The sequence below is a fragment of the Haliotis cracherodii genome, unplaced genomic scaffold, assembly GCF_022045235.1.
Source record: "Haliotis cracherodii isolate W230 unplaced genomic scaffold, xgHalCrac1.p SCAF_4, whole genome shotgun sequence".
In the NCBI taxonomy this organism is placed as follows: Eukaryota; Metazoa; Mollusca; class Gastropoda; order Lepetellida; family Haliotidae; genus Haliotis; species Haliotis cracherodii.
Genome location: NW_027266297.1, coordinates 47,650,969 through 47,676,353, shown reverse-complemented (window position 1 = coordinate 47,676,353; position 25,385 = coordinate 47,650,969). Strand labels below are relative to the sequence as shown.

General features: G+C 37.3%; 1 protein-coding gene across 1 annotated transcript in view; it reads right to left on the bottom strand.

Annotated features, from left to right (window-relative positions):
* LOC139479081 (tyrosine-protein kinase SYK-like) overlaps positions 1 to 25,385 on the bottom strand; it is a 234,636-nt gene that overhangs the window by 138,606 nt on the left and 70,645 nt on the right. Inside the window, exon 7 of the mRNA XM_071261837.1 lies at positions 6,758 to 6,840. Within this exon, the coding sequence (XP_071117938.1) occupies positions 6,758 to 6,840 (83 nt within the window). The remainder of the gene's footprint in view (positions 1 to 6,757; positions 6,841 to 25,385) is intronic.

Genomic DNA, 25,385 nt, shown 5'->3' with positions numbered 1-25,385 from the left:
GTCGGAATAGGGGGAGTGCTGAAGTTGGGTAGTCTTAGGTCGATGTCTGTGAGACGGGATTCAAAGTGGTTGTAGCGTTGATCTTCTTAAGTTCTAAATCGTTGTCCACTAGACAGGCAAATTCGGTAGGATCTGAAGGAATCTGTAGATCTCTGGTTGTGTCATCTCCGGCGGTATCCCCCTCGGAGACTTCCTCTGCCTCTGCCTCTGCCTCTGCCTCTCTGTGAAGTGTGATGATCATCTTTGGAGTTCCTATACTTGTAGTGAGACGATCTGTCCTTCCATATAAAGGCTCGAAAGGAATCCCGACCAGAATTCACATGACGAGATCTAGGGTTCTGTTGTTGATGCTGAAGCTCTACAGGCCGTTTCTGGATTCTTGGATGCCAATGAGATCGTGGATTCTTGAAACTTCTGACTAGTTGATGATGCAATGGCTTCCCACACTGACTTCAGTCTGAATATATCAGTTGAATATCTGTGAAGCTATAATAGGCTGTGTAAGCATGGATCTTCTTAGTGGCTCTGGGATCATATGATGAACTTGCTGTAGTAGATGATTTCTTTGCATGAGCAGGAACTGTGCTGACATCCAAACTTGTGCTGATTGTAGATCTTCCTGCATCTTCAGCATATGGTCCAGTGAGCTGTGAATAAACCTGGTCTGCTGTAGTGTCATCTCCGTGAGGGTGTCTAAGGGAAGACCTTCGCTCTGATTGTTCGGGGGAATGACGTGGCAAATTCCAGCTGCAACCCAGTTAATATATGAACTGATATTAATCATCTGTTTATTGATGTTGTCAAAATCCCTGATTTTGGCCATGTCAATGTGCATCCTGGTGTTAGGTTTCTTAACCAGATCATAGAAATCTTCATCAATACTCGGATTTTGTGCGAGGGGGATATCGTGTGTCCTGTAACCACTTTTATTAATAGCCGGCATGGGGGTGGGGGGGTGGTATTTGTTGATTTTTATTATTATTTTATTGATTTTGAGGGTCTGGAAGGGGGGTTGGGAGGGGGGGTCCCAAGTTGAAACGTATGAATCCCTTCTCAGATTACTTTATCTCAGTTCTATATGACGAACTATTTTACTTCTCTGTTTCGTTCTTGTTTTCTCTTCAGTGTGAGGTTAAACAGTATCTTTTTTACTATTTTGATATTTTGAAATATGTTGTGGACATCAGTTATGCAAATCAGTTTCGGTGTGTCTTTTTAACAAGATGTTCTTCATTAATATTAACCGCCAGCCCCATTGTAACAATTACATGTACACTTTGCTTTGACGATGCCAGTTGATGTTGTTCAATACAGGTGTTTTTGAATCTATTCTACATGCTAATCATTTCGGGAAGATGATACACATTTATCTATATTTTGGGTTACATTGCTTATAAAGATTATACATATAAACGTACGCAGGCTTAGTAGATATTAAAGTAGATTTAATCAGTGCTGAATTAGATAGTTATGATGTTGTATGTTTAACAGAAACCTGGTTGCACCATGATATTCTAGCCCCTGGTATTACACTGATACCATTTTCAAATCGTAGCCTGTATTAAGGAATATATTTTAGATCTTTAATCAGAGTATAACCGCGTGGATATGTTGACAGTTTTTACGTAGTTAGTGTTAAAACCGAATGTTTGCGAGGATTAATAAGATTTCTGAAATCAGTTACATCAGTAGTTCCGGTATCACGAAATATATTCGCCCCCAGAATGGGCGGCGGCTTTTACATAAGCCAGTAAAGCTTGTTTGTCAATCCCCATTCATATATTTAAAAATCTGTTGAAACAAAATACATTGAAAAGCCCAGCTTGTTTGCATTAAAATCAAAACAACGGAATCTGTAATTAAAATGTGTAAGGTGTAAAAAGCTTTTACATAAAAGAGCAAAATACATGGGGGAGAGTAAATACATAATTGTATATAATTTTCTTGAATGGAGCACATTTGAGAGAAAAAAGATAATCCAAGCATATTCGATATTACCGTGTTGAAAGAATTTATATCAGTCATATATTTCTAACTTAGATCACCGGTATGTAACCCAGGTAAAGCATGCATATCGGGGAACATTGTAATGTTGGTACAGTTTATCATGTCTTCGGCTTTAGCATTACACATTGGCTTTTCACATTCCTCAAGGTTTTAATGTTTATTTGTTTATGTACTTTTTTATTTATTTTTTTCTCTCCTTTATTTTTTCTGGGTTAAATATTTATCTAAATATACATTCAGTTACTTGTATGTGTGGGGGTGTTTAACAAAAACCCGGTTGCACCATGATATTCTAGCCACTCATACCATTTTTAAATCGTATAGCCTGTATTAAGGAATATATTTTAGATCTTAAATCAGAGTATAACGGACAGCCTGAGCAGGAGGCGCGCATGGATATGTTGACAGTTTATAAGTAGATAGTGTTAAAACCGAATGTTTGCGAGGATTAATAAGATTTCTGAGTTCAGTTACAACAGTAACCGTACATGTATTTGTTACATTAAGTCATTTCATTCAAATTTTTTTGGTATGATATATATCTTATAATTATTTTAGGATGGAAGGTACAGTTACCAAATAAACTATACTGAAATATCAATTCATTATGACCATATTTCATAATCTATTTTTTAAAGCAACCCTCCTTAAATTAAAGATATCTATTTAAAGAATATAGTACTTAAAGACATTGCAACAAACCGAATAATCAGGGGGGAGACTTTATACTGAGGGGGGGGCGAAATATATCCGCCCGGGGGAGATTTTATTTCAGAATAGATTCTCCGGGGGAGAATCTGTACCGGTATAAACTCTCCGGGGGGAGAATTTGTACGGGGGAGAGTTTATACCGGGACACCGGCATCAGATTATAAAGTTCTGCAATGATGACATTAATGGAATAATTATTTGGTTTGTAACTATCCTCCGTAGAAGAGTCCCCGTTGCATGAAGAACCCCACACCCTGCTCAGGCTGCGCTGGGGGTTGGACATATGGCTGGAGGTAGAGTAATCCCGGTCATCTGATCTAAGGCTAGCGGGGTGGGAATCACATGTTCTATAACTGCATGATTGTAACGTAGCATCCACTTCACTTTCCCCGCCCGTATAACTGGACTGTGTGACAGTATGGGATGGCGCACGCTTAGGAACTCTATCCTGATTTGCATGAGCTTTGTCCGTTCGTTTATCATAGTGGCTAGAAGGTGACTGGTGTGTATTTCTGTGCATACTGCGATGCGATCTCCGTGATTCACGATCTACTCTATGATGCGCGTGGTAGGGAGGGAATGGCGTCCCCACACGACACTCGCTTGTTACCCTCGTGATTATCTTTAGGTGTCACAACGGACATAATCACTTTCTTACATGAAGCAGATGAATATTTTGCTGACACTCAAGTGTTCTTCTTATAATCAGGGTCATTGAGCCATGCCTTAGAAAGTTTTTCAAAGGTTCACAATAATTGCACCTTGATTTTTGCGTGCAATTGCTTTTCTTGCATGATAGGGAATTCAATAAGCAGCCCTGAAGTTCCCTAAGTTGCCCTTCTTTTACGGACATACCCTCCTCGGCAAAACCACTAATTGGCCTGGCAGCCTATGTGCAAAATATGCATAAAGTTGGAGGGTGCATGTAAAAAACCCAACTCTCTGATAAGAGCTCTAATAATATTTGAAGTCAGGAATAGTGAGTTGAAAAGCATGCTGCCAAATTCATAAACATATATTAAGTATACTCTTTTTTCAGGTAGTCTATATGAGAGGGAGTGGTCAGTCAGCAATTTCCGCTGTATCACGATTCATATACACAATTTCTTCATATGCGTAGATGTCATGAAATTGTTTGCTCTATATTTGCAATGATTTGTAATCAACTTCTGCCATCTAAAAACTGTGAGGCTTTAGAAGGTGACCAATCATACTTATGGCATTTTGTTCATGCTTCTGTCATATTCAATAAATTCCAAATTTGAAAGATTTCTGAAATTAAACACAGATAATGGTCGTTTAATGTTTGTTTTGTTCTAAAAAAACCCATTTCTTGCTCCTTTCATTTCCCAAACATTGCATTGTTTCTCACTGATGCTTTATGCTTCGTCGGCTATGACCACACACAGATTATGGCCGATAATAGTTTTTGATTTGTCTTATTTTTTAAAAATAAATTATTTTGTGTTCATTTAGTCTCATTTAGTCTCCTTTAGCATTTTTTACTGAGTGTGGGACATTTTCCTACACTGATTCCAAAAGTGATATAATTTATTTTACAGTTTTTATTTACAATTTAACAAACTATATAATATGAATATTAAAATTCCCCATCACTTGTCTAGTTCATTTAAGTGTCACCAACTAGAAACAGATCTTCTTCGACAAAAAAACCAATATACCATTTCTTTTTCAATACTTTTACAGTGGAAGGTAAGAGAAGATATTGGGATGAAAAAGATGCTAATAAATATTCACTACCAAATCTCTCCAGTAATAAACTGTTTGCTTTGGTTTTGCTTAGCATCAATAATCAGCATGTTAACTGGGCAATTGTCAAAATCACACACCCCAATGATATCCCATCTACATGGTCACACCCGTTGATTATTGAGATCACAGATCCTGCAACATATCCTCTTATAACTAGTGATAAATGTTAGAAAAACACCTTCTGAAAAGATTTCTTTGATAGGCTCTTAGAAGTTTGAGTACTAAGTAAGGATAAGCTTTATGGATGAACAATTTCTTTATTACAATTAAGTAAGGTGTAAGCAAGGTGTAGGTTCTAACACCATTATAAAGCAAGTGACGTTGCTCTTAATTGTAATAAAGAAGTTGTTCATCCATAAATCTGATCCTTACTTCTGTAAAGATATCCTCACTAAACTTCCCTTTATTCATTCACACAAAAACAAAAAACGGGGTGTGGGGAACTGTCCATGTGAGGAAATGTCTGGACCTTTTTCGTACATAGCTTTGGCAGTCTATAGCATTATAAACTGAAATAAATTACATGTACACACATTTTTTTAAATTCACTTTATAAATATTGATATTAGTGTTAATTAAGAATTGACCTTCACTTTGTGTGAGTTCATTGGAGTATGAACCTTCATAGAGTTTGGCCCTCACTCTATTAAAGTTCATACTCCAATGAACTCACAAAGTGAAAGTCAATTCTTATAATTTTTGTATCACAATTTCTTAGATCTAAACACAATTTTATTTAGTACGTGTGACTTCATGTTTACACTGACAGCCAAACAACGACCATCTATATCGCGGAATAAAATAGTTCCCCAAAAAGAGAGGTGACATGAGCGAATGGATGCAGAACTTGCTCTTCAGAAACATCTTACGCAACACATCTGTTCATATAATATCCCCATTAGATGTGAAAGGTCTGTAATGAACTACCTCAGTAAGTCAGTCACAATGACAGCACGTCGTAATACATTTACATGTACAAGACGTCAAAATGGCCGACACGATAAACGTGACGGGAGGATTTCCGAAGTTGTTAATGAACCTGTGGCGGTTACATGTGTTAGTCATCATTGATCAACTGACCGATTATTAAAAGGTGATTAAAGAAGTGTCAAACAAACACCAAGGTAAACTCGTAGATTGCTGGAGACTGTCAGCCGAGACACAGATCGATCGATACTGACGATAGTTTGGATGTGCATTTTTTCGTTTGTTCATTAGGATGGGCCGTAGTGAGGAAATTCGTGAACAATCATGAAGTCAAGCTCTCTTACGTTTCCCAGTGTATACTGAAACGCTGAGACCAAGATTAAAGGTTCTAAATGATCAGAAATAATGCTTATGTATGGTTTCGTGCTAGGGAATTCCCAGGGGTTTCCCCAGGAATGTGGAAGTAGTCCGTCAGTATTTACGTAATTTCAAGAATACTGTCTCGTGAAAAACGTATGAACGTTAAATTGTGTCGTTCATACACTTATGAACGTCAATTTCGCTGTCATGTGACCGACCTCTCGTCCAATGGAAAAGCCGTATATCGTGTAAACGTCAAATAAAAAAATTATCATGTTTTGTCTTTAGATGATGCTGATGGAATCCACAGCCATATCATGAGCAGGAAGTAAACAGCTAAAGAAGGGATGTAACAGTGTCAGATTTACATTATTGTTGTTGTTCTAGCATTGACATTATTGTTGTTGTTCTAGCATTGGCATTATTGTTGTTGTTCTAGCATTGACATTGTTGTCGTTCTAACATTGATATTATTGTTGTTGTTCTAACATTGATATTATTGTTGTTGTTCTAGCATCGGCATTATTGTTATTGTGCTAGCATGGATTCAATCTTAAATGATGCAGAATGTATTAGAAACAATACATAGCTGTTAATGAGCCAGCTTCCACAGTACATTAGAAAATTTATCCCTCAAAAACTATGTCATACAGACACATACACAACTGGACCAGACACTGTCTTTCTCTATGTCATTTTGTGTGTATGTGGTTCTACATTCAATTCATTGTTTCCTTCATGTGTCACATAGTCATTGATGTGGCGCCCATGCTAAAGATAGCATCAAGTTATGACCAATGAAATTGCAGAGTGCATTTGCTCCGAGACCCGATATTTGTGTAAGGAACTTCCAGTACAATAAATTGATATGTGCTCTTAATAACTTGTCTGTGTCCGCACTAAATGATACAGTGCAGGCTTGGGTCATCCTGTGCTGTCAACTCCAGGAATATCTAGTAAATCAGTACAAGGTACCTACCTGCATACTCGAGTTGCCAACAGAGTGTCTTTGATTCTGTAGTGACTGGTACAAGACATTATTAGTGCTGTTGTCAATGTAACCTGAAATGGGTAAGGAAAGGTTATGTATGATTATTTGTCATTACTCAATCAATATTTAGCCATTGCAATCTTACCAAAAAACTTTTAAGTGTACTGTCCCAAACATTATTGTCAGTAGATTTTAGTGTTATTATATGGACTATTATTAGCTGCGCTTGGAAGACTGAACAAACTGTTACTAGATGCAGGCTCAAGACCAGTGGATAAAGTAGCAGATTGTTCTTGGACTTGCATCAGCTTGTAAAACTCCATACAATCCAGCTGGTTGGATATCCTCTTTGGATATCACAACATCGTCTGTTTGATGTGAAGTAGTATAGGTAATGGGGGTTCTGGACCACTTCCACTGGAGCCGGATTTATTACCTATACTGCTACTACAGGTAGGATTTTTTATGCCAAAATGATCATGCGATTTAACGATAGTCATGAGTTGTATTAAACGAAACATCAATATTAATTAATAATGAATAAAATTTACTATAGCCCACGAGGATATTGGAAAGGTATAGGAGCAATAAAAAAATTAGCCACCACGGCTAAGGTATCTAAAGATGTGGCCAAGGTTTGGTTAAAGAAACAAGCGTTGTGGCAAATATATTTACCGGCACCGTGTTATAGGAAGAAGTTTGATATTTTTACAACGAATGAAGTTCATCAGGCTGACCTCTTGTTTCTTCCCCACGATAAGGTAAAACGCAAAACGTATAAATACGCTTTAACAGTAGTGGATGTGGCTAGTCGATACAAAGAGGCTGAGCCATTAACCTCGAAAGATTCAACAGAAGTAGCTAATGCGCTGAGCCGCATATATAAACGCGGACCACTAAAATGGCCTAAGCTATTTCAAGTAGATCCAGGTCGCGAGTTTATGGGATCGGTAACTAAATTGTTAACAAAGCACAACGTCAAAATCGTCCGTGGTGAAAGAGAGGCCCACAGCAGTCAAGCTATCGTCGAAAGATTTAACAGGACATTAGCGGAACGTTTGTTTGGCTATCAGTATGGGATTGAAATGAAATCCGAACGATTGAGATCAACCGAATGGGTGACACGATTATCAGCTGTTGTATCAGCGATAAATAATGAAGTAACGAGATTAATAGGGAAGAAACCATCCGATGCTATTAAAATGAAATCCGTGACTTCCGAATCTTCAGCACCGAGGAGAGGCAAAGAACGAAAATTTCCGGATAGAGTAAGGGTAAGATATTTATACCAGCCCGGTGAACTCGAGGGAGGCCTATGTCGCGCAACTGATCCCATATGGTCCCTTTAGACATATAACATTAGTCGATTGGTTATGAAAGAAGGAGAGCCTATTCTTTATTATCTTCAAGATGGACCGGGTAGGGCATTTGTACGAGAAGAGTTGTTCATAGTTCCCGACGGTACGGTATTACCACCCTTAAATAACCATAAGCATAGGTAGTTACACCATCCTTATCAATCCATCTCTTTGTATCTAAGGGGGATAATGATGTCTTGTTCATTCTTAATCCATATATCCTATGATCGTAACTTCTTAAAGAGTTCATCTCGTGTTTGAATGTTCTACCGTTGAATAATGATTCTTTAAACTGTTCGTGTTTGATATGCTTTTTTACAACATACTTCTTAACACCCTTAGCTTTTCTTATCTCCCCATTATCGGACTTCTTTATAGAATACATCTTAGGTCGTAATCCTACATACTCCGCTATAGGGGTCCCAGCACATTCATCCTTCATCTTACCTAACACCTTTTTATTTACTACACTGTGCAGTGGATTATCTTTAGGGTAATCGCTCGTGTCGTACATATCTATTTTTTCTGCCATATCTTTATACACATCCTCGGTTTGTATTTCCATCAACAAAGAATCTGTGTCAGTATATAACACCTTGCATCTATCGCCGTATTGCTTCTTAAGTTCGTTGTAATAAAAGTCATACATTAAGTGTTTTGACAAGTCGAGAATACTCATACCGACGTACACCGGTCTGTTGAATTTTATATTACTCTTCTGCATATGCAACGCGGCTAAGTCGTTATCGAATATCTTGCTTCTGTTAAAAGCCGGACTGGCTATAAGTTTCCTGAGTCTTTCTTCCTCATTAGATCTGACTAATTTAACATCAACACGCTTCCTTAGATTCTCCATAGTTTTACCAAACACAGAGTTATTCATGAGCTTATATCGATTCTTTTCGAAATCGCTGGTAGCTATCTTTCTTAAATCTGTGTTCAGTCTTATATAGGGCTCCATCCAAGGGCTTTGATCAAACTTTAGAACTCTGTGTATTTTCTTTAGTTTCATACCTAACGATAGATACAACTGGAGATTTCTGTAGTGAACTATATATTTTGTTTTATCCATCAAATTTGGTACGAGTTTTTCTACGTTAGCTAACCTACTATTACCCATCAAGGAGCGTTGATATTCCGACATCCAATCTTTATTAACCATTAATCTTTCGGGAGCTAGCGGATAACTGTTATGATCTTTAAGTAACAAACTTGGATATTCCAAGTCAACTTCTAGTATGTACCCTTTATTCTCATCATTATTATTGATATCATTCACATTGACATCATCGACCCACTCAAAACCACCCGTGGGTAAAGGTTGACTCATAGCCCATCCGTACAAATTGTTAGCGTCGAGATATAATATGTGCATGTCGGGTTTACTCTGATCGTATCCTTCCACTAATTTATTATTAGCCTTAGAATACCTTTTCGCTGCCATCGATATACCACCTCTTAATCCTTTCTCAGTAAACAAGTGTTCGCTTGTGCATTAGCTAAATTGTCCAGGGAAGATAACAGAAACTGTACGGAGTCTATGAATCTAAGCCCATTACTTTTCTTTATTCTAGATTTCCCATCCTTGTCCCTATAATGTATAGGTTTAGTCAACGAGAACGATATGTATTTTTCCATATTATTAGGAATGCAGGTTAAACCGCCGTCGGTCTTTGAGATAGCTTGCATAATGAGATGTGAATCGTATCCCCTAAGGTTATGAAACACAACGGGGATGGGTATTGTTTGAGAATTCATTTTTAGTTTCAAGTTACACTCGTTATGAGCGGCTCCCCGTTAATTACCCGTGATGTGGCAATGATCTCTTACGGAATCCCCATCCAGGGGTTTATTACAAACGTGACAACTCGTTGACTTCTTATAGGCCCTCCAATCATCCCTCGTCATACGCATGGGTTTCTTACACGATAATTTTTCCCTGATTATTCTCTCTTCTTTTTGTAGATATTCTAGGACCTTTCCCGCTGCATCGGGTCCTCTGTAAATCACGGGAGTGTTTGTTTTCCCATCATACCTTACAACTACATATCCAAACCCACAAGGAATATGTTCTTGAGTTTTGTATGTAAAACTACTATCTTGATTGCTACGGTTGGTATTTTCTATGGGTTTGATAAGCGCTTCGAAGTCGGCATAAATTACGTACGGTACTGGCATTTGATTACAATAATGTTCAAATTTTAATATATTTTTTCCCTCTTTAAGCATATCGATCCTGTTTGTCCAACACCTCTACAGTCTTCTTTATGCTCTTCTAATAGATTTTGTCTGCTGTACCCATGTAGGCATCTTTCGCAGAAATATTTCTTTTCCTTATGTTTTGTTTGATCGTATAGCACCCTGTTTAAACTCTTTATCCACGTATAATATTTACCATCTTTTTCGATCAAAAATGAATTGATTCTGGCAATATGTTCCGGAGTGGAGCTTATCCTGTGTACAACAATTCCTTTAGAATGTCCGAAAACATTTATAGCTAAATTATTTTGCTTTTCCACCTTATCAATTTGTGATATTGGTGTAGGTTCATCTATACCATCGAAGTTGAGTCCATCGTTTTGGGGATAGCTAGAAGGTCTATCCGGATGCTTGTCTACGGGGAACAATGCAGATCTTATCATCATTCTTAAACAGTCATCTGATTTATTTTTTACATTCATTATGGCTTTTTTCTTCTTATAATACGGGGGTAAATCTATATAAGATCCACCTTTGAAGGGCATATAATTGGCTATATCTAAATATAAACTATCGATTCTATCCACACCCCAACCCGAACCTCTATTAGTCCAGCGTTCTCAAGTTTCCTGTATCCTCTGAATTGATGTATCTAATGATGTGTTTATAGTATCGGATTCAGTTATAACTTCTTGATTGCTACGGAAATATGGTTCGGTATATTCGACGCTATCGTCTGTGTTACTTTTACTCAATGACATTTTAATAGTCAGCTGGTATTTTATACTATGTAAATCATCTAACTCCTCGTTAATTTTACTCGATATGATGGGCTTAATATCGTTAACTTCCATGTTGGAATTAATATCCATCTTCCAACCTCTTAGATATTTACCAACGCCCGCGGATATGGGTAGAAATATTAATTCTTGTTGTTGTTGATTATTATCATTATGTTGAATATCATCAACATCATTAGGTTGAACATCATTATTATCTAGTAAAGCGATCAATTCAGCTCTTCTCATTCGAGAATAACCTCTCAGCCCACTGTTTCTCGCTCGAGCTTTGAGTTCTCTAACAGTCTGGGGTTTGTTGTATTCCAAACCGAGTAAGGTAATCAATTCAGCTTTTCTCATACGAGAATATCCATGTAGACCATGTTGCTTTGCCATAGCTTTTAACTCTCTGACAAAAACCATTGTGGTTGAATGGTATATGCAAAATGAGACAAATGTCTAATTGGTTGTTTTCATATATCTAAATACGTATTCTCCCCAACCTATTCCTCTCATTGATGTAATCTCTCTTCCTAGCATAAATAATCTGGTTCCTGACCCTATCAGCACCGTGTTTCTTACATAAACAATAACGACCTTTGACCCCTATCCCGCATTCAGAACACGTATAGTTTATGTGTCCGCGCCTGATGTAATAATTGTGCATACCGCAGTAAATATCAACACAGCGTCGATTACATAGAGTCGTCTTCCCCATGAGTGTAAATTTGCAATTATTCATGGTTATACATCTATCATATCATTTGTCTAAATGCAAATCACAGCTACACTAGTGAATAGCTGAAAATCAATACAGCAGATAACCCAATAATAACAAATGCGACCTCGCGGTTCTTTTGTTCCTCTGACGGTGTATAAAACTGACTCATTGTTGGTCTCGGTATTGGGTCTAGTTTTATTCTCACTGTTGCGAAATATTGTACGGAGTGGTTTTAAAGAGTTGGTGTTTCTTTAGCCATTTAATCGATAGACCTGGTAATATTTCGAAGGCATTTTCCGGTGCATCTCCGAACAAAACTTCAATAATAAACGTAGAAATATTAGGTATTGCACTCGAGTTCTGTTTAATATCATTGAATTCAGTAACCAAATTTAAACTAACATTTTTTACTGCCAAACGACTATATAACATATGACCTGGGTTTTCTTTTTGATGGGATATAAGCCGCGAGTACGATCCCACTATTTATTATCTTAGTTAAATTATGTGCTTTACCCATCATCACATACGGTGGGGTAATGACGATATTCAGTAGCCACTCGATGTTTGCTTCTATCATAGTCCATTTATTATCACCGTTGAGAATAAGATTGTACGAAGTGTTTTTAAGGAGTCTACTAACGTCAACATCGCTTAAATCTTCTAGATTTTCTGGGAATATAACTTCTTTCCGCTTGTATACATTATCGTGTAAGTGTAAAGCGTATAACTTACCATTGCTACCGGGTTTACCTAATCCTTCCGTGTCTCCGAGATCGGAAAGCGCAATTGTATTACATTGTCTGAGCGTTCCAGGGCCTGATGCATCAACCATTATTTATAATATGGAGTGTTACACTTAAGTATCCTATATGTACAGGTTGGTGTTTTACATCTAATACAGAAATTTTGAGGTCTGAAATAATACCCCGCTTCAATTTTGTATATTGTGATAACGAGAAAGATTCCGTTCTACCGCTATTGTATTTTTCATTTTTCACTGGAACACTTCTGAGCAGAGTTGAAGGACTTTCTAGTTGAATATTATCCTTCGTGCTTATTTGATCAAGATGGATGAACAACTCTTTATAAGGAACTAAATCAGGTAATTTAACCTCCTGATCTGGTAACTTGCGTATTGTGCCAACTAAGCGTGTAAATTCAAGTGTAGCTGATCGGTCCAATAAAATTATAGTTTCTTCATGGTCGAATTTCACTGTCCCAGTCGCCTCATTTTGTGTGAGACTAATTCCATTAGGCTTAAAAATTTCATCATTGAGTGAGCTTACGCTGTAATACCCATCAAGTATAGTAATGGATTTGCTAGTACCACGTGCGGATAATATCATTATCCTATTATTATCTTTTGCAGCATTTATATTGGTCCACCTCGGGTAATACGTTACAACGCATAGAGCGACTTCGAGTTGTCCATCCGAGTTATCGATAGTACGAAGCAGTTGAATAGACTGACTATTTGTTATTCCCAGGAGTGTAACATACATATCAAATATACAATGATACTATATCATAACTTAAATATGGAATCAACCATTATATATAATATGGAGTGTTACACTTAAGTATCCTATATGTACAGGTTGGTGTTTTACATCTAATATAGACATTTTGAGGTCTGAAATAATACCCCACTTTAATTTTTTATATTGTAATGTTGAGAAAGATTCCGTTCTACCACTATTGTATTTTTCATCTTTAACTGGAACACATCTCAGTAGAGTTGAAGGACTTTCTTGTTGAATATTATCCGTCGTACTGATCTGATCAAGATGGATGCACAACTCTTTACAGGGAACTAAATCGGGTAATGCATATACAGTCACTGGTTTGTTGGGTGGTAATACTACTGACTGTCCAAATCCAAGTGTAATTGCTAAGTTCTCATCAATAATTATACCTGTTTCTCCAGTGTATATTTTCACTGTCCCATTCGACTCATTTTGTGTGATACTAATTCCATTAGGCTTAAAAATTTCATCATTGAGTGAGCATACGCTGTAATACCCATCAGGTATAATAATGTATTTTTCCATACCCCTGTTTTCACCTGGTATAATCATCTTATTATTTCTTTTTGCAGCATTTATATTGGTCCACAGTGGGTAATACGTTACGTCACAGAGGGCGACTTCGAGTTGTCCATCCGAGTTATCGATAGTATGAAGCAGTTCAATAGACTGACCATTTGTTATTCCCAGGAGTTTAACATACATATTAAATATACAATGATACTATATCATAACTTAAATATTAAATCGAGATACATTACTAATCAATCGATTATAGTAACTGCCTCTGGTGCTGAATTTTTCGTTAAATTCCCTGATATCTTTGAAAATTACAGGGTCACGGCAACTAGCGATAAAATAGTGCATGATTGGTTTCACAATCCGATGCAATTTTGGCAGAATCAGTTAAACTTTGCCATATGGTGTGCCACAACGGAATGTGGCGTATCTCTTTACGCTCCAGGATTTGAACTGAATAAGTCTGTTGTAACATTTCACGTGTACTATCAGATTAGACGTATAATTAAAGAAATTAGTGCTCCATTACCGCAGGATCGTGCGTGGAATTCCACAAATAATAAAAATGATAGGTCCGCGTATGAGCGTATTTGTCAGGAATTTAAAGTTTCTACGAGTAAAGATTGGCGTATTAAAGGAGCAAACCATGGTCTAGGTGTTCCTTACACAGAGGATAAAATATCCGTCAAAGAAGAAAGCGATTATGTATATAAAGAACTTAATAAAATAAATGTTAATTTTGGTAAGTTGTATAGTACCAGCAAACTTTACGCAAGAATATATGATCATTGGCATAAAACCGGTGATTGATATAAAGGCTGGGAACTTTATAGTAACGATTGGAGAGGGGATATTATGAGTTTTAAGAGTGGTTTAATTTATATTGTTACAAAATTTGTACAAATGAACGATACCGCAAACGCTTGGAATGAATTTCTTAATGATAAAACGGAAAATAATTTTACTAACCCAGGATTTGTAAGAGTTAATGAATCGATAAGAACTTATATATGGGCAATTCTCAGAGCACAATCTCAAACGTGGAGGACGCCATTAATTCACCAGTTGACATACCATCGTCTATAAAGCGTTTTCAAGATGCATTACAGTACGCTCAATCCAAAGTGGACTTTGTTTATGCACCGGGACTATACATGTCTCCGAGTAATATGGAACTTAAGATCGGTCAAGTGATAGGTTATAATAATAAAATTGTTATCGCTACCGATCAACAAAAAACAGGTATAAATTCAGATATGAACGTCGAATTAATAACGCAAACGATCACGGGCGAAAAGGGAATAGTCAAGCCACAAACACCACATGTTTCACAACCATCTACTGACGCACAAGTGTCACCGCATATTGCAGCTAAAAATCAACAACATATCGATGAAAAAACAGCGCTTGTAGTTGGTGGAGTCGCGGCAGGTTTACTCATGATTTGGTTAAATAGTTCTTAGAGAATACATACAACAGCCCTGCAATTGCTACAATCAACCCCCACAAGTTTTGACTAAGCCAAGTGGTGGTCTTAGCTAATAAATTCAATAACCAGGAAACAACACTACCTATTCTACCGTGAAGTGCGGCCGCGGCTTTTTCAGCGAGCTTTCCCAGTGCTGAACCTAATCCTTTTAAATGTTTTTTTTATCCACTCTTTTATGCCGTTTTTATCGCTAGGCGGTGTAGGCGGTGTACCACCACCTGTGCTGCCACCTGTTAACGAGAGAGTCAAAGTCAATATAATAAATCCCAACGCAGTTAAAATACTGGCAATTGTTATTCCCTGTTCTCTGAACAATGTTTTAATTTTATCGGCCAGTGTAGTGTCATCGTTGAGGGCTTGATCGATAGTTTCTCGAATTCTACTGATTTGCGAACGAAGTGCCTTTACATTAGTGGAAGCAGCCTCGAGGCGGGCCAATCTTTCGTAATCTAAGTTACGTAATCTTATCGCTACGCGGCGTCTACTGAACTCATCGACCGCCTGTTCAAGTTTTGTTTTCTCTTTAGCTATAGGCTTGTCGAGTTTGGATATCTGGCCTGTATTATTGATGAGTTCTCCCCGAATTGTTTGCATTGCCTTGTCAAGACCTCGTAATTCCCTAATCTCGTTCTCTAAGGATGGTGATAAATGTAACGTGGAATTATCGCAGTAGGTACCCAAGATTTCTCCGAGTCCGTCCGAGGCCACCATCAAGGTTGCTTCCAAATTATCTGTATTATCGAGTTTAGTCTGCACAGTCCTAAGAACCTTAGTAGTCTTCGCGGGAAGTTTTGCTCGTCGGTAGTAGTCTACAAAACCTAATTTATTACGGACAGTGTCGATGCCGTGTTTAGCGGCTATCGTAGACAAGGCTAGGGGTTTATGAGTACGATAATGCTTAAGATCAATATCCGGTTCACCACGCAGTTGCAATATTCCTTTACTATCTATCTCAAACTTTGAATAGTCACGACCAATAGGAAGTTATCGTAATAATCATCAACGGCGGGTTTCAAAAGTTCATTATTTAGGGTTGGGTTCAAAAGTTCATCATTAAGATTCATAAAGCTGGTTTCATCAGTATCTTCGGTTGTATTATGGTTATCATGGTTATCAAAGGTATCTAGATCATAGTCATCCATTTTTATATTAAACATAGGGTACATGTTTTCAATATAACAATGTCTTCACAATACGGACGCAAGTAAAACCCACAACGTAGACTTCGAGATCCATTAGGGGTCAAAGCAATTCGTCAGTCTGTAACTATAACTAATAACCCTAGTACCATCGATCAGAAACGCTTCTGGTTTGCTTTCCTAATCTCGGCGCACACGATGTGTTAGTTCCGGGAACTGTCCGACTAGCATTTACGATTAGTTTGACTTCTACCGACATTAACAGGGAGCCCGTTCAGAACATAGGTCGTGCTATCGTGATTAAAATTAGCGGTAATGAGGTTTTGAGTATCGACGATAGCGATGTATACTATTGTTACATGGATCTCTGGAGAACGGATAAAGAGCGGGAAAACTTACAGTACCAAGGTATTTGTAATAAGAACACATTGAGACTGCGAGTGGGCGCTGAAAATGGTGTTGATACCAACGAAAAAGATAAGGCCGTTGCCGACGCATTAGGTAACCGATTCTATGTTCCCCTAGACTTTGATTTACTAGATTCCCACATGCCCTTTTATCAAGCATCCCTAGGCCATAGGTTAGAATATGAACTCACTTTTAATGACTACAGTAGAGTAATCAAAGCTGCTGAATATGCTAGCTATTCCATTGAAAATATCTCGCTCGAGTACGATATGATAACGGATCCCGAATTAGCCATTATACCGGAAGTTTAGCCATTTTGTACGATCGCGTGCTGCGACACCGAAAGATCACGAGGGACAGAAAAGATACGATGTGGAATATCAATCTAAACGTCCCCAAGAGGTCGTTGAAGGGTATTTTAATGTTGTTCGAGGACCCCTCCGATGCGTTTAAAAGAAATACCGAGAAGTTCTACAATCCCAAGATTACAAAAGTAGAATTGACTATCGAGGGCGTTCCTAATCAACTATATAGCCAAGGAATGCTAGCGTATCACCAGTGGGATGAGATTAAAAAACTTCCTTCTATAAAACGTTCTCCGGAAGTTAACGCGGTCGTGAAAGATCTGTCTCTCGGGAGTGTATCGATGGGTGAATACCTCACCACGAAGTACGCGCTATGGCTAGACATGCGAACAACGGACGATGACCAACTACACGGCAGTGGGAGGAGAATAAAAAATGCTAGCGAGGGTGTCACCATACAGATAACGAAGCTTCAGGAATCAGCTGGTAAATCAAACATATATTTGGACGTGATTATGGATGCGCAACTTAATATACAGAATGGGAGATTCGTGCAAGCAATCTATTAATAATCTTTTACCTAAAGATCCGCACTGCGCTATCATATGCGGGCAAACAGGCTGTGGAAAAACAGCTTTTATTCTAGATATTTTACAAAGTCATTATCGGGACGTTTTCGATCATATTATTATTCTGTGCCCGACAATAAGCGTTAATAAAACCTACCTATCGAGAGATTGGGTAATGAATGACGACGGGGTACACAGAGTTTCATTGCAAAGACAGAGATTCATTCGAGGAATGTTTACGCGAAAATGATGTCATTTATAACAAGGGTGAACGAGATAAAGTCAGAAAACTTTTATCGGCAACGAAGCACTGTAAACTAGTATTAAAAACCGATCAATCAGCTGCTTATGCAATTGCTTAGCAAATTTAGCAAAATTATAGCAAAAATGTAGCAAAATGTAGCAAAATGTAGCAAATTGAACATTAGCGGTTAATATGACATAAAATGTGGTCCGAAATCCTCATTCTTTCGCAACAGTTCATTATTACAGGTTTTATTGGATATGTCATATTCAATTATGTTAGACTTAAATATCTCCTTAGGTATTACATTATGGAATGCGACGAACTCATCGAACAAATGCTCAAAGAATCTGAGCCTGATGTTGATAAATCTTTAGATAAACATAGAGAAAGACTCGCGGCTTTGGTAGCCGTTGGTAAATGTTCCCAATATTTGGGAGAAAATTATACCATCGAAAAAATTGATAACATGACCGACGAAGAAATTAAATTAAAGTACGCACGTTATGAGTCTAGACTGGGAGCTACCATGACTAAAACGATAGGGTCATCTATATTACAACTATACACAGTCGTAGCTAGTACGTTTCTCCCTATCCCGGCAGAACATCGCCTGTATTTATGCGAATCTCTAGAGAAAGACCAATTCATCGAACACACTATAAGCGCAGTGAGCTGTGAGTTTTATCATAGCTTTAATAACGGCTAGGTATTGTCAATTTAAACATACGTGCCCACTTAATAATATAAATGGAGATTGCGGAAACACAATCACAACAGATGACACCACTACAGATTGTGAAAGAGGAACCACAGCAGATTGCGGAACAACTAGTGAATGAGGCAGTGAATGAGGAACCACAACATGTGAATGCACCACAAAAACAACCCAGAGTTACTAAGAATAGTAAAAAATAGCAGCTGGGAGGAAGAGAGGACTGGCGAGGAAAGCAAAATTAATAAATAATTCAAATCCGATTAAAACATGGGCACTAGTAGGAGTTGCTGGTATAGCGGCTGTATGGTTCTTTTATAAGACCGGAGAAGTGAAAATGTCACCCCCGATGCAACAACAAGTTCAATTAGAGGTTAGTCCTCATATAATGCTATAAGAAGCATGGCTACTCCAGTTACAGATGGTAAAATGTTGGTAAACGCAACTTATCATTCAGCGGTGGTCACCGGCTTGGCCATTGGCTATGCTCGTATGGCTAAAATGATTACTACAGCCACACCTCCCAAGCTAGATTTTAATAGTTTTGACATCGGTATGATGGTTCTGGATATTGGATTAGCAATGGCAACGGAGGATATGCTCATCAAACAAGGACTTATCCCGGAAGACATAATGAAGTAATTAAACATTTGAATATTTATATTCATATAAACATTTGAATATTTTATATGGCATCAATTGTGATGATGGTCGGTGGAGCTATTGTTAATGCTCTAGCTTACACAAGCATTTAGCTAAGTGTGTTAGTCACTCCCCTGCCAGAAAAACCAGGTCATATGTTACATAGTCGTCCGGCAATCCAAAATGTTAGTTTAAATTTGGTTGCTGAATTCGATAATATTAAAATTAACTTGAGTGCAATACCTAATATTTCTACGCTTATTATTGAAATCTTGTTCGGAGATGCACCGGAAGATGCCTTCGAAATATTGCCAGGTCTATCCATTAAATGGCTCAAGAAACACCAACGTCAACGTTGCAGTATTATTCATGTTGGAGCATCACCCGTTGCAACCCTCGAGGGGGTTCAAATTATTAAAAGTGGTAGTATTTCTCTTTCTAAGCTATTCTTGCCGTATAATATACATTTGATAATGTTGATGTATACTCTCAAAACATTTAAGCAAGACCAATTAAAGACTATTATATATTCGTAATATACACTATGAGTTTATATCCAGCGCTCGATGAAGCAATTGAAAAGATGGAAACTGTTGATGGATTTCGATTACATCAAATAAGGGACATAAAACATCGAATAGAGAAGGATAGGGAGTTGAGACTTGGATTGTATAAAAAGTATCGCAGAGCCGTGAATGCTCTGGACGGAGTTGACACCATTCTTGTAGCAGCTGGCATGGGACTCGGTGTAGCCGGTGTCAGTTTACTATCAACTATAATCGCCGCGCCTATCGTGCTCGGAATGGAAATAACCGCTGGAGTCTCGGGACTGGCAGGAATAATGATAAAATTCATTTCTCGTAGGTTACAAAAGAAAGCATTAAAACATGATAGTATTCGGATACTCGCCGAAGCAAAGTTGAACAGCATTGAGGATCATATTTCGACAGCAATGGTCGATTGTAAGATATCCAAGGAGGAGTTTCGTTTAGTGCTGTAGGAACTCACCAAATACAACGAAATGAAGCAGGAGATTCGATCAAAATCTCATAAGACCAGTGGTATTAGCGAAGATGAGAAAAAAAAAGTTCATAGAACAGGGGAGGCAACAAGCGCGTCAATTATTCCGTGCCAAAACCAAAGAACTGGTTGGAGATTAAAAATAGATTGCTTACTATCGTTTGATCACAACAAATGCTTACATAAATATATATATAATAATGGAGATAGAAAAAACTATTAAATGGAGAGAATTACCACAAGGTTTTTATTATATCAGTGATGTCAAACCAACCAAATACGGTTATCAATTGTTTCTTATCAATTTACAAGAAGAGTGTAGTTATATAGTCTGGTCTCCTAGTAAAATGAACGAAGAACTTAATAAAAATGTTGAATATCGCTTTATCGATAAAAATAATGAAGAATATTTTTATTACCATTTAGGCTCATCTAAAGCAATGATTGGCCCCAGGTATTGGTAAGCTAGAGTCATGACTATCGTTAAATCGCATGATCATTTTGGCATAAAAAATCCCACCTGTAGTAGCAGTATAGGTAATAAATCCGGCTCCAGTGGAAGTGGTCCAGAACCCCCATTACCTATACTACTTGTGATGTCATTTATCATGTGACCTTTGCCTCCCTCTAACATACTAACAGTCACTGGGAATCACTGGATAGATCTATATTGACCTTCACAGTATTTCACTGAAAAAACCCAACTTTTTTGTAATGATAAATTTGATACATGTATCACTAGTAAGCCAGAATATTGTCTGTCCTGCTTGTTAACTCCACTACTAACATGTGAAACTCATAATCCATAAATAACAAACAAGTGAGGAAATAGTATGAGATATCTTAAGTAAAGGGGCACTAATCCTCCTGGCTGTCTAACACAGCCCACTAGGGCTCACTAGCTGCCGTGAGTCGATTTGCTCGCCAACACAACTGAGCATGACAAGAGACTGTGCTACCGTCTGTAAGGACAGAGCAAATAAACTTTGAGGCAATATCCATACACATTAACACCCGTGATCTATGAAGATTTCTATATTGCAAAGGGCGCATGTTAATCAAATTCTTCAACCTAAGCAAACAGAAAAATACAAGGGTTTTGACGGTTTTGTTAAATATGCATGATATTTTGTTCTCGCAGTTATCTTACTATTGTCAGTGTTCCTGATCACACTACCACACACCTTTGAGAAGTATGTATATATTCGTCTTACCCAATGGGTAATGATATAATTCAAAACCGTGTGGTGATCGGGGTTTTCAATTGTATTTTGTGTCAAAAGAACCTGAGTTAACATGTAGTTCTTCATTCACTGTATCTTTTCTCAGCCAATTTTACACATTGTGTCATATACTTCATGTAGAATGCAGAGCTTGCAGCATGTTTGTATTTCTTTGTTTCATGCAAGCTCAGATCAGATTGCTAATGTAACAACTGTATTGTTATTGTTGCTTATGCTGGCTGGGGATGTGCACCAAATCCTGGACCACCGAACCATGACAACGCTGACCAGTCACTGTCTATGTTTCACCTAAATGCTAGAAGTATACGTAACAAACTCTTTCATTTGAGTGAATACCTTTCAGATTGTTTTACCGAGACACACCTATATGACTGTATTAAAAATGAAAACTTGAGCTGGGGAAGATTTTACAAACCGGTACAAAAATACAGAAACATGTTCGGAGTTGGTGTTATGACATATGTTAATAAGCTGTTGTCTTTTAAAAGAAGACATGAATTAGAAAACATGAAAGACGAATCGATAAGGATTCAAATATGCTTACCTCAAAGTTCAATTTTATTGTGCACTGTTTACCGACTGGAACATAATTCAGTGAATTTTTGGACTCGCTTAGATGATAGCATTGAAAATGCCCTGGATATTTCCTGCAAGATTACTGTTGTTGGTGACATAAATGAAAATATGTTATCGTCTAGGAGCTTAAATGTAAATGAATTACTAAATAGGAAAAATCTACACAATATCATAACCGAGCCTACCAGAATTACTGACCATACCAGTAGTTTATTGGATCCTATTATTATCAGTGAAGATATAAACGTCATCGACAGTGGTGTAATTGATTTTGATAGTAAAATAAGCAACCATAGGGAAACTAACATTGAAACACACACTAATTTGAGAACAAAATTAGCATATAAAAGAGAAATTTCATGTTTTAAAAACGGTGACTATGAAAAACTTAATTTGCTCATTGTAAACATTTGTAGGAATAAATTATTAAGTCAAAATTCAAAACTTGATGAAGCATGTAGTCTGTTCTATAAATACTTGAATAAATATGTTAAAATATGCATTCCAACCAAAATAGTAACCTTTCATCCGAAGGACAAAACTTGGTATGATTTCAGTTTAAGACAAGAATCCAGAAAAAAAGAGATAGATTAAAAAAGAAGGCTAGAAAAAGTAAGAAGGAAAACGACATTCGGGCCTATAAAATTCAGAGGAACAAAGTAAATAAGATGAAATGTCACGCTAAAGAATATTTTTATTCAAACCTTGATGAATTACTTTCTATCAGAAATACATGCAGAAAACAAATCCTCTTACTGGAAAGTTTTACGTTATGTTGTGAAGAACTCTGGCTCAGCTAACAACATAGCCGCTCTTAAAAAGTATGATACGGACAAACACCCAACAATATTTACTGATATTGAAAAGGCAGAGAAACTGAATAAATATTTTCAATCTATATCTGATGTCTATGATACAAGAACAACTATGCCCGACTTCACATTTCGTACAGAGACAGACGAACAACATAGTCATATCTAAAAAAGAAATTAAAGACATAATACAATGTTTGCCTCTGAAAAAAGCCTCTTGATCAGAGAAAATTTGTCATAAATTATAAAAGAAAACTGTATATTATATTAGCGAAGCATTATGTTTACTGTTCAATATGTCACTACAATCAAGTATATTTTCATCAGTGTGGAAAAAGCATACGTAATACCATTAATTAAGAAAGGCGATCACACTATTGTTTCTAATTATAGACCGATATCACTAATTAGCTGTTTAGGAAAATTGTTTAAGAGAGTAGTGTTCAAACATTTATATAATTACTTTCATGAGAACAAATTGTTGTATAAGTACCAATCTGGGTTTCAGGCTGGTCACTCAACTGTCCATCAACTAATAGAACTTTACCACCAAATTTGTACAGTGTTAGATAACAAAGAAAACTATTGTAGTGTATTCTGTGATGTATCAAAAGCCTTTGATCGTGGATGGCACAGTGGGCTTACTAGTTACATAAGTAATCGTAGCCAAAGCATCTTTGTGAATGGGGAAATATCCAAACCAAGATACATGAAGGCTGGCGTGCCACAGGAGTCCGTGCTTTATTGATATGTAAATGACATTGCTGATAAATTAGACTGTATGACAAGACCTTTTTCTGACGATACATCGATTGGCATGTCATCCAATGATAACAGTGTACTGGAATGTTCCTTCAGCACAAATTTAACAATCTTAAGTGAATGGGCAAAACTTTTGCTGATAACTTACAATTCTGAAAAGACTAAATCTGTTTCATTCTCTCGCAAAGACAACATAGGAGGTTTAAAACTATATTTCAACAGAAAAGAAATCAGCTCTGTAAATAGTCATAAGCACTTGGGTGTTAAACTTGAAGCCAGTGGCAAATGGTCTTGTTATATAGATACCATAATAAAGACAACTTCCAAGATGATTTACTCAATGAGAAAACTGAAACATCTCCTTCACAGAAATACTATTAACAATATGTATAAAATGTTCATAAGACCACACTTTGAATACGCATGTGAGGTTTGGGGTGGTTGCACCGAAGGACAAAGTGAGAAATTAGAACAATTACAATTAGAAGCTGCACACATTGTAACTGGTCTACCTAAATATGCCCCCAGGCATTATCATATTAAGAATCCGGTTGGGAACCCTTAGTTGAGCGTAGAAAGAATGATAAACTTTTTCTTTTCTTCAAAATTAATCACAATATGGCCCTTTCCTATCTAACAGATATTCTACCAAAAAACGTCGCTGCAAAAACCTCATACAGTCTCAGAAACTCTGAAAACATCAGTGTTCCTCTCACAAGACTAAGACATTTGTGTGAATCCTTTTACCCATCGACTTGATTGTGGAACTCTATTCCATTATCAGATCGAAATTTTACGATTTCTTGTTTTAAAATTTCTTTACAAAAGCACCACCCCATATCACGAGCGTACGTCACATATGGAAAAAGCAAATATAATATCTTACACACAAAACTGAGATACATGTGCAGTCAATTGACTTATGATTTATATAGAACTGGTATAAAAGATCACCCAAACTGTACATGTTAAAAAATTCATGTGAAAATGCATTTCATTATCCTATGAAATGTATATTCTTTAGTCATCAGCGTGAAATTATATTTAACAGCCTTAAAAATATTGTTCATAACATACCTGTTGATGTACACCTACTGCTATACAGCAATGCAGATCACTACAGAAAAGGAAGCTATATTTAAGGCAGTACAACATTATATATGTACAGCTAAAAGATTTGTGTAAAGAACTGTTCTTTCAACAATGCATCTCTCCCCTTCAAACTCTTCTCATCCACACTGCTTGGACTGCATTCAGGTTTGCACTCAAATTTTTGTTCATCTCCCGCTCTCTCTCTCTCTTGGTGTTACAAGGAAGATGTGTCAGTCGCAGGACGCTACAAGCCTCAAGTCTTCGGTGATTACCACCCAAACCATCCATCAGGAGGAGCATTGTCCACGATGATAGTGCCTGCTGACATTCACTCCCCTCCATGTTGTATGAACTCGGGCTCTACTCGTGCAACAGATGTACATGCAGCCTTCGGTGCCGTTCAGGAGAACAATTGGATGCCAAACATCATACAATCTATGTGGCAGCAGTTCATGGCACAGATGTACCAGGCACCTACGCTGACATACCAACCT